The sequence below is a fragment of the Orbicella franksi genome, chromosome 6, assembly GCF_964199315.1.
Source record: "Orbicella franksi chromosome 6, jaOrbFran1.1, whole genome shotgun sequence".
NCBI classification, from domain to species: domain Eukaryota; kingdom Metazoa; phylum Cnidaria; class Anthozoa; order Scleractinia; family Merulinidae; genus Orbicella; species Orbicella franksi.
This window is the reverse complement of record NC_138150.1, coordinates 23,882,116-23,892,852: the sequence shown is the minus strand read 5'-3', so window position 1 is coordinate 23,892,852 and position 10,737 is coordinate 23,882,116. Positions and strand designations below refer to the sequence as shown.

General features: G+C 41.2%; 1 protein-coding gene and 1 pseudogene across 2 annotated transcripts in view; both read right to left on the bottom strand.

Moving 5' to 3' along the window:
- LOC145489990 (BTB/POZ domain-containing protein 6-like) overlaps positions 1–1,990 on the bottom strand; it is a 2,512-nt gene extending 522 nt beyond the window's left edge. Inside the window, exon 1 of the mRNA XM_081469078.1 lies at positions 1–1,990. This exon is cut by the window's left edge and continues 522 nt beyond it. Coding sequence (XP_081325204.1) covers positions 58–1,386 — 1,329 coding nt within the window. The 5' untranslated portion in view covers positions 1,387–1,990 and the 3' untranslated portion in view covers positions 1–57.
- Positions 1,991–2,680: 690 nt separating this feature from the next.
- LOC145490152 (BTB/POZ domain-containing protein 6 pseudogene) lies at positions 2,681–9,665 on the bottom strand (annotated as a pseudogene). Its single transcript, XR_014049669.1, has 2 exons — positions 6,775–9,665; positions 2,681–3,814 (listed from the first exon to the last, which is right to left on the bottom strand). The product of XR_014049669.1 is annotated as a BTB/POZ domain-containing protein 6 pseudogene (transcript).
- Positions 9,666–10,737: the final 1,072 nt, after the last annotated feature.

Below are 10,737 nucleotides of genomic sequence, written 5' to 3'. Positions count from 1 at the left end.
TTTTTCACGGACATTGCCTCAATCCATTTTCTGGCTACGGTAATGAAATGGAATGCTTTAGCTGATCAGAAAGGCAGGAAACTGGCCTAGTGAACAAGAGGTCCCGTTATTGCCACCGTATGAAGTACGAAAAGTGAATTGTACTCCTTCAGACTGCACTGTTTCTTGTCCTTTTTCTCCATACCATGACACAGGCCCCTTGATAAGCGACACTAACTCGTATTCCTTGTTTTCCACCAAACATACTGGACAATCAAACTGTACATCAAAGCCGTAGAACCAATCAGGGTCGTCTTTTTCTGAGAAGGATCCCGATTGTTTTACCAGAATAGAGCCATCTGTGGAATCTTTCACCTCAGTACAAACTGTATACTCGCCACCTTGTGAGCCAAAATGCTGAACTCCATGCAACATAACAGGCATGTTAACAGTAAAGTTAACTCGGTCAGGGATAGAATTAATGTAATCCCACCATCCTCCTCCAGTTTGTGCCCGACAGAACTTTTTAAATCTGGGACATCGACGAATTGGCGTATATGCTTTCCTTGGAGTTTGCTTGTATGGCAAAGGTGTTGATAAAACATTGGCATAATGTTTTATCATGTCACCAACCTCTTGAAAAGAAAGAATGTAAGAATCGAATACAACAGAAGCAAACTCCCTCTGAGACATCAATGGAAACCTTATCTCTTTCACGATCTCTTCTCCCAGAATTCTACTCTTGCCATCGCTTTCAGGAGTTATCCCTTGCCTCTCACTTTCTTTTGTGATCCAGCGATCAACAGCTTTAAACAGTTTCACTTCCTTCACGTTCAAATTTTCTTTCTTCACGAGAAACTCGACTACAGATCTCTCAAGTGTAACAAATTCATCTGACGTCACAGCTTCTTCTGTCTGCTTCTCGATCACTTCCCAGAATCGATCTTCCAAATCTTTATCTTCAAATTTCTGAGCGTGTGGCAGAATGCAAAACACGTTGGATGCTTTCAAATTGTCACGCAGATGTTCGGTACATTTCTCTGCGAGAGAAGGCACCATATATTTGTTCGCTAAGTATAGCACTTGCATTATATTGCTTCCGTTTAAATTCGCTTCGTCGGTGTACATGAAACGAAACAACTCCAACAGACTCTGGTAGTCACAGTCAGGCAGTTCAATAGAGTCTGTAGTCTCCGCCATTTGTCCATAGAACATGGCATAGAACACAGGACTGCTGATTGCAAGCACAAACTTGTGGGCTGGGATCACCCTCTTACTTTCACTTTCGCCAGTCGACACTGGAACAACAAATTTCATATCACTCAAGAGCTGATTGTTGAAAATAAACGTAGTTCTCCCCACGATAGTTGATCGTTTCGTCTGCCTCTTCTCTTCAACAATAGCCATCGTTGCTTGTCTTGATCTTCGCAGTTTTATTTTTTATAGCAATGTTTCGAGCTCTTCGCTTGTCGAAAACGAAACAGGAATAAGAATAAGCGGAAGTACTACTACTGGACAAGCCGGGTTTGATGTTCCTGCTTGTCACAATCTCACACAACCTCTTTAATTACTGAAAGTCTTGGAATCAAAATCAACCAAAACCCTGTAGCAAGCCGGTTTCTACCATGAGTGCCATGAAATCTCTGGGTGTACATATTGATCAGAATCAAGACTGGGAATATCATATTAAATTTATGAGATTTCCAAAAAGATTGACGTTGGCATAAGTGACAAACACATATAAGCTGATATAAGGAATCTTGTTCCGCGTTAGGTACTTTATACTCTTAACATTTTTAATTCATTAATTCAACCTTGTGTCGATTATTGTAGTGTATTATGAGCATGTTGTTCAATGAGAGACTCACAGAAATCACAAAAGCTCCACTGATCTTGCTACACGTATCATAACCTTGGCTCAAATTATGACAGTAATAGTGATGAACTTTTTCGTGATTTAAATTAAAGCAAACTTAATCATCAACGGGCCATTAGTCAAACGATTATGTTGCTCAACACCTTATCAACCAGACCGCGCGAGATGATTTTAAAATGAAATCAGAAGATCACTCCTTCCAAAACGAACTCGTAGAGTAATTTACAACACATCTTTGTGAAGTTAGTTTCACATTAATTAACTACTATAGTTAGTTTGTTAGCTTAAATACTTTAGTGTTTTTAATTTCTTCTAATAATTTTATAGTTCACCTCCATAAAATACCATGTTAAAATAAAATCATATCACTTTTTAACTCTATTGACGCTATTAAACTGGATTCACGTTAACCGGAGCGCAGTGATTGGCTCATTACTCAAAGCCGGACTCATTTGACTCGTAAATCAGGGGACCTTGTTCAATCAGGGCTCAGAAAAATCCAACATACAAATGAACATTTTCTACTCTACTTTATTCACTTTCCAAACCTAATTGACAAGCCATGATGACGTGACAAAACCTACGTTACAAAAGATGTCAGCCACATTACGCCGAGTGAAAAGCTGGCTATTGTCCATTGAATATAGAACTTTTCGCCGTTTCAGGTGAAGCGAACAAGAAAACTTCAATGAAAATTAAATGATTTTACATCTTCACTATTAAGAAGATCACTAGACCGGTTTTGACTGTAATAACACACCAAGAAATCTTTCAAGAAATGAAAAATCTAAATCACGCGCACTACTCTTCAATACACGGGGGCACCCAACGGATCGTTTCGACAAGTTGTCTTGTTGAAAGTTATCTGTTCGGAAAAACTTTCTTCCTTGTCACCTTGAACTTTCGTGATGTGAGAAATTTAATGTTTTGGGATTGATAAAAATGTCCTTTTGGGTACCGAAAAAAGGTCAGCTATGATCTTAGGAAAGGATTAGAGCCAAGGTTTTCGGGAAATGGACAAAACAAGCCCTAATATATTCGAGAAGACACAAGTTCCCCTATAGACTGACCGAACAGATAAAATTGCATAGCGCAGCTAAAATTAACCTACCGAGCTTTAAAAGCACTCCAGATAGTCTAAAACGGTGTTTTAAAGCATTTTTCATAAAAACGTCCTTTAGTGCCCCTGAATACTAAAACTAAACTAAAGCGAAAATAAACGCGGGAAACTGACCGCGTGTTTCACATGTGCCATTATAGCTAGCATTTGATGAAGTCAGAGTGAATCGTACTCCTTCGCATTCATCAGATGTTCGCCCGTCTTCGCCATACCACGAGTTAGGGCCCTTGATAAGCGAAACTAACTTATACTTCTTATTTTCCTGCAAACATAATGGACGATCAAACTGCGCATCAAAGCCATAATATTGATTATTTTCTGCCGACTTGTCCTTTTCTGAAGCATAAGATCCTGATTGTTTCACAGTAGAGGAGTCATCTGCGCTATCCTTCACTTCTGTGACAACCGTGTAAAGTGACAGGCTTCGAAACAGAGAACTAAACACTGTCACGTTTGGAATCACAGTAACGCCACATATCATTACCTGGAGGAAAGATTTTGTCAAATCTTTGGAATCGATATCCAACGCAACCAATCCTTTTAACCTGTATGAATGGAAAAGATGATGTTAAAACACCACCATAGTGTTTCATCATGTCCTCTGTCTCTTTGAAAGTTAGAATGTGAGAATCGATTACAACAGAGGCAAACTCCTTCAGCGACTTCAATGGAAACCTTATCGCTTTCACGATCTCTTCTCCCAGAATTCTTCTCTTCCCGTCGCCTTCAGGAGTTATCCCTTGCCTCTCATTTTCTTTTGTGGCCCAGCGATCAACAGCTTTAAACAGTTCCACTTCCGTCGCGTTCAACTTTTCTCTCTCCACAACAGACTCGACAACCTCGTTCCCAGGGTCCTCTCTCTTCCTCCCTCTGGTTGCGGCTGGTCACGTGTCTACGTATGCCAACGAAAGCCGCACAGAGAGTGGGTCCTCAACTTAAATTTAGTCAACACTGTCTGGGGAGATTAATGTTGCGCTGCTATGCAGACGTTATTTATTTTGAAAGTGAAGCAAGTTGTTTGTCAGAGATCCTGCCTGACCAATGCTACGTCGCTATGATCTGAACTTCTATGAGTATGAGATGCTAACTGAGAGGGAACTTTGCTCATTTTTCACTGCTTTTTTAAAAACCGTCAACAACCCGCTTAGGATTAGTTTAATCAGTTTTTCACAGCAAAAGATTTAAGTAACCGTCAAATTATCGACGGGATGCATTCAGCTGAATGAGAAGCTAGTTTCTTGGCCGAAAATTGGACTTAACGCTAAAACTGTTTTAAAACGAAAGCCGTTGGATTTTGCAAACGCGCGACCGATGTCGCTGTTGTCAAGTTCTGGCTTCATAAAATTTCTCACAGCAAGAGAACCGAATGACTGTCAAACTCTGGATTGGATGAATTCAGTCAAATTCCAAGCTAGTCTCTTGGCCAAACACTGGACGTATCAAACTCTACACGAAGGCATCAATGTCTCCGTTGTCATTTTGCCGATCGAAAAATATAAGCTGCTTAATCAAGTTATTAGTATTCAGCACTCAGTCGTTGTTGATGTCAAGTTCTTCGTAATTTGTTTTCGCCGCAAGAGAACCAGTGGAATGACCGTCAAACTGTCGATGGGAGGAATTCAATGAAATTCAAAACTACCTTTGTAGGCGAACAAACGATGTATTTACACCCGCTTTCAGTGTTACGTGCATAGCAACTATCTTTCGACATGCCATCGTTCGACATGTTATGTAACCGGTTTCGACAAAACACTGACCCCCGGTCAACTGACCCCCTACTGACCCCCTATAAAATCAATGGGAAAATGAAAATGAAAAAAAGCCCAGAACTATCAATGAGACCGATTCAAGTTCATCAATAAATTTAGCTTACCTGAAACTTCCAAGATGGCGGACGCGTTGCAGATTTCCGACTCTCTTGTTCTCCTTTGACTGTTTAGTGGAGGTTTTGTTGACGGAAGATCGAGCACAAGTTTGAATATCGTCAAATATTGTTTTCGTCCGCATTAGAAAATGAAGAAAAGAAAAAATTTGACAAATGAGCAGGCTCGCAAAAGGCTTGTGATGGACTGCTCGTGCGAGCGGCACGAACACGCGCGTAAACCTCAACCGGAAGACGAATTTCATAAGGTAGTTCCAGGCCTCTCGCCTTGTTTTTGCATTTTAAGAACTGTAGTAACTGTAGTATAAACCATTTGTATAGGCCGGTGGATCACTTTCTCCTTGGTGCATGAAGCCGTCAAAAAGACCATGGATTCTCAATGTAAAATACTTGGATAATCTTATCAAAAACCAACATACCTTTCTACAAGCTCCACCACATCCAGATCGTCGGCAAGGAAAAGTAACAAAAATAAATTTCATAATGTATTCATGGCACAATTCGGATATACAAAGTGCAAAATAAGAGGCAAATCGATGAAAAACAGTAATGCCACTTACCGCCCATGACTAAAGCCATGTGCAACGTAGTTTGTGCATGCGGAAGGTGAGGGACCTGGGGCTACAAGGTTGCCAAAATAAACTTCCGGTTGATGTAATCGTGTGCGTGTCGCTCAATGTTAGTCGCGTGCGTGTTAATTTGCCAGAATTTCCTCGCTATTTTCATTGCTTAGTTTTCTAATGGCTACAAATACCATGCTTGATGATATTCCAACTTATTCTGTGCTCGATTTTCCGTGACAAATCCTTCAGTCAAATGAGAAGGGACTCGGAAATCTGCAATGCGTCCGACATCTTGGAAGTTTCAGGTAAGCTTAATTTATTGATGAACTTGAATCGGTCCCATTGATAGTTCTGACTTTTTTCAATTTTCATTTTCCCGTTGATTTTATAAGGGGTCAGTAGGGGGGTCAGTAGGAGGGTCAGTAGGGGTTCAGTAGGGGGTCAGCTGACCGGGGGTCAGTGTTTTGTCGAAACCCCTATGTAACCTGGCCTACGTCAAAATGTAAGCACAACTGACTTCTTTACGGTCGAACTCGACTTTTAGTCCTGAAAGATGGATTTATTTGGCATGAAACTAAGGCTAGGGGTAGGCTAGGGAAATGGACTGTTTTGAATGTTTACATCTTTCGAATATTAACTGAGCGGTAGCGGTCCAATTCTACCGGAAGTCACTATTGAGAGCCGATGGACAACACTAAAATCGTTTGAGTCCACAATCTTCTTCATTCATATGAGGTCAGTAATTATCATATACTTCCCATTTGTTCCGCTAATAACCGGAAAAATTGCCAGTTTCACAGGTAAACGGTCTTTCAGCCGTTTACATAGCATGTCGAAAGATGGAATGTCGAGAGATGGTCGAACGATGTCGCCTATGCACGTAACACTGAAAGCGAGTGTAACTCTAAACGAATGAGTAAATACCTACGTTGTGATTTTGCCGAATGAAAAATGAACTTAAATTCACCGCGCGGTTCATTTATTGTTGTGCTCGTCATTTCCAAGTTCTTTGTCAATTATTTTCACCACCACAAATTCCTAAGACCGTCCAACTATCGATGGGAAAATTCAGCCAAATGCAGAGCTAAGCCGAACTTTGATGCATTGAACTCCAAAATCGAATGTGCCAATGCCTTCGCTGTGAGTTCGGCCGAGGTTACAAATTCCACTCCCTACTCCCTACTCCTCAGTAGGTGAGCTCAGTGGAGACAAACTTTAACTGTCCTGCCCCTCCCTCCAATCATTTTTCTGGAATCTGCAAAAATCTAGCAGACACGTGACCAGTCGCAACCAGGGTACTTTCTCGAGCGAGGAAGAGAGAGGACCCTGGGAACGAGGTTGCAGACTCGACTACTGATCGCTTAAGTGTAACAAATTCATCTGACGTCACAGCTTCTACTGTCTGCTTCTCGATCACATCCCAGCATCGGCAGCTTCTTAACATACCACTCATCTGAAATAGTATTTTTTAGGGGTAGTCCATTTTAGGGTAATCCATTTAGGTAGTCCATTAGGGTAGTCCATGGACTAGGGGTCAGTGTTTTGTCCATCACCCTCCATTTGACCTTAGAACATGGTATAGAACACAGGACTGCTGATTGCAAGCACAAACTTGTGAGCCGGGATCACCTTATTACTTTCACTTTCGCTAGTTGACACTGGAACAACAAATTTCACATCACTCAATAACTCTTTGTGGAAAATAAATGTGGTCCTCTCCACAGTAGTTGATCGTTTTTTCTGCCAGTTCTCTTCAACAGTCGTCAGAGCTTAAGTTTCCTATTACACCTGCACTGCAGGTTAACATTTTGCCGCTATGGACGCCAACTGGAATAATGCACAGATTGACTTAGTACTCATAGAATTCTTTGAATCATCATAAGCGGCGAGGGGAGCAAGGGGGACTATGGCGCCCCAAACGAAAACTTTTCCCCACATTTTGGTGCCGAAAATGTCGATAGCGCAGTTTGACAAAATATTCCGTTTCCGTTTCTCTAACTAACAAAATTACTTTCACTTTCATTGCCCCTTTCCTTTCTTCCCTTGTTAACAAATTCAATTTATTTCATACACATGGCTAAATTACAACTATGAGTAGGGTTTGCTGTTGGCTTGTTTCATCAGCCGGCGAATTAATAGTTCAGCTGGGATAGCATATGCGTGTTTAAAATATATTCCCAAAAGCCTTCACGCCCATTTGTGCCTCCTAAACTAAACTTTCGACTGAAATACAATTATCATTATCTTCATGTTTTCCTTTTTACTATTCTACGTGCCGTCACAATCCTCTTTTTAGGTTGTATTTACTCAGACTTTGAGTGTTACTTGGACCATTCACAACTAACAAAACTGTAACTAGATCAGGATTTCTGGGGGGCAAACCTCGTTCCAGGATTGGGAAAAAGACGGACCCTGCGAACGAAGTTTTTACGTCAAGCAGTGTTCCAATGTAGATAGGACTCTTGAACATCAAACTACATGTGTACAGGTTATTAGCTTGGGCCTTGGTAAAATGGGAACTGGGATTTCTTCACTATGACAATGGGATTTGTGTCACTGGGACTGGAAATCACAAACAAAATATATGGCAATGGTACTGGGTTTTGGGTATTTATAAACCCCTCCCCCCTCCCTCCCCCGCTCTTTAGAGCGCTTTTTAAGAACTACAAAGGAATGCTTCAGCCTATAAATAGGGCAGGAAACTGGCCTCTTGTATCAGAGGTCCCGTTAGTTCTACCGTCCGAGGTACAGAAGAACACTCTTATACCCTGAGACTCAACAGATCTTTGTCCTTCTTGTCCAAACCATGACTGTGGACCCTTTATAAGCGACACTAACTTGTACTCCTTACTTTTCTCCAAACAAACTGGACGATCAAACTGTACATCAAAGCTGTAATAGGAATCGGTTTCGTCCTTAATAGAGGAGAAGACTCCAGATTGTTTTACCAGAGAGGAGTCATCAGTGCTATCTTTCACTTCTGTGGAAACTGTGTACTCTCCACCTTCAGAACCAAAATGCTGGACTCCATATAACTTGATGGGCTTGTCTACACTGAAATTGATAGAATCAGGATTACCGGAGTAATTCCAACGGCCAACGGGCGCAAGAAACTTTCTAAATCTGCGGCACCGATGTGTAGCGAATCCAATCCTTGGAGCTTGCAAGAATGGTAAAGAAGATATGAAAACACCATTGTAGTGTTTCATCATATCGCCGACCTCTTCATAAGTAAGGACGTGAGTGTCAATTACGAAAGAGACAAATTCCTTTTGCGACATCAGTGGAAATCGTATCGCTTTTACGATCTCTTCTCCAAGAATTCGTCTCTTTTCGTCTCCATCACGACTTGTCCCTTGCCTTTCACTTTCTTTTGTGGCCCAGCGATCAACAGCTTTAAACAGTTCCACTTCCTTCACGTTCAACACTTCTCTCTTCACAACAGACTCGACTACAGGTCGCTCAACTGTGACAAATTCATCTGACATCACAGCCTCTTCTGACTGCTTCTCGATCACCTCCCAGCATCGATCTTCCAAATCTTTGTCTTCAAACTTCTGAGCGCGCGGCAGAATGCAAAATACGTTGGATGCTTTCAAATTGTCGCGCAGATATGCGGTACATTTCTCAGCGAGTGGAGGCACCATATATTTCTTCGCCAAGTACAGTACTTGCATCACATTATTTCCGCTCAAATTCGCTTCGTCGGTGTACATGAAACGAAACAACTCCAACAGACTCTCGCAGTCACAGTCAGGCAGTTCAATAGAGTCTGTAGTCTCCGCCATTTGACCATAGAACATGGCATAGAACACAGGACTGCTGATTGCAAGCACAAACTTGTGAGCTGGGATCACCTTCTTACTTTGACTTTCGCCTGTCGACAATGGCACCACAAATTTCACATCGCTCAATAACTCGTTGTTGAAAATAAAAGTGGTTCTCTCCGCAATAGTTGATCGTGTCGTCTGCCAGTTCTCTTCAACAACAGCCATCGTGGTTTTTCTTGGTTTTTGCAGTTTTGTTCGATACAGCAATGTTTCCAGCTCTTCTCTTGTGAAAAGCAAAACAGGAATAAGGATCGGAGGAAGTCGGCTGCCGCTGGACAAGTGGCTCTTGGTACTGCAGGTTCTTGCTTGTCACAACAACGCGATCGCTGTTGTGTGACACGCAGCAACTTGAAGTCTCACGTCCTCCGTCGATAACGCTTACTCAAAATCCTACATTTGAAAACAGAAAACCATATCCTTGGTTACACTCGTTTTCGTCAAGGTACATGCAAATCAACTTGTCTTATCCTAAGATGCCAAAAAGAAACATAAACGGATCGACAAAAGAACACATTATAAAACTTCGTCTAGAATACGTGCTACAATGCCATTCTTTGACACGGCCGAGAACAAACAAGTTCTGACTTCACACGGCAAAAGGCTTCGTGCCAACCCTTAAACATGCAGAAATCTTAAAGATTACAATGAAGGGCAGAACATCTCGGAAAAAATGTTTGTCCTAAGGAGAATACTCATGTGACATAACAGCAGGTGACCTAAACTTACTATGACAGCTTCTATATGGAGCTTTCAATAGGAGTTTTTACATGATGGTCAATACAAACTCCTATAGACACTTAATAGAGCAGCTCCGTTTCAAATTAGATTCGATAGAATAGTATGAACTGAATATGACAAAAATAGAATTTCATTAACTGGTTCTAGGCAGAGATTGTCCACTTATCCTGAGAGTTCTGGAATCAAAATAAACCAAGAGTGAAAAACCCTGTAGCAATTTTCTACCGTGAAATTCCACCAGTGAGAAGATCAGAATCTAAATTGGGAATATGGTATTAAAGAAATTTCGAAAAAGAAAGCATACGGAACTTGTTCCAGGCGGGATACTTCGCACTATTTCTAATTCATTAAACCAACCTCATTCCGATTGTTGTAATGTAGTTAGGGTATGCTGTTCAAGGAGGGACTCGGAAATTACAAAAGCTCCACTAATCTTGCTGTTGCAGAGGGGGCGGGGGTACTCTATAAATCTTTGGGTGGCGTTGTGCCGCTGCGGCGTCAATTTCACAACTGCTTAAGTTGTGTATATAACTGCCATGATCAATCATGTCTTCATAGTGGTTCACACGTGAAAGAAGAGAATTAATTTTAAAATTGCTCTCAAGGCACAGATACTCGTTTGGTTTATAAAGCTCATGACTTTCGTATTTTTCTTTAACTCGTAATCCTCTCATTTGTTTTTTTTTTGTTTTTTTCTTTTCTTTTTTTTTTTTTTTTTTGCGATAACCGACAATTTTCAAGTTGTCTGC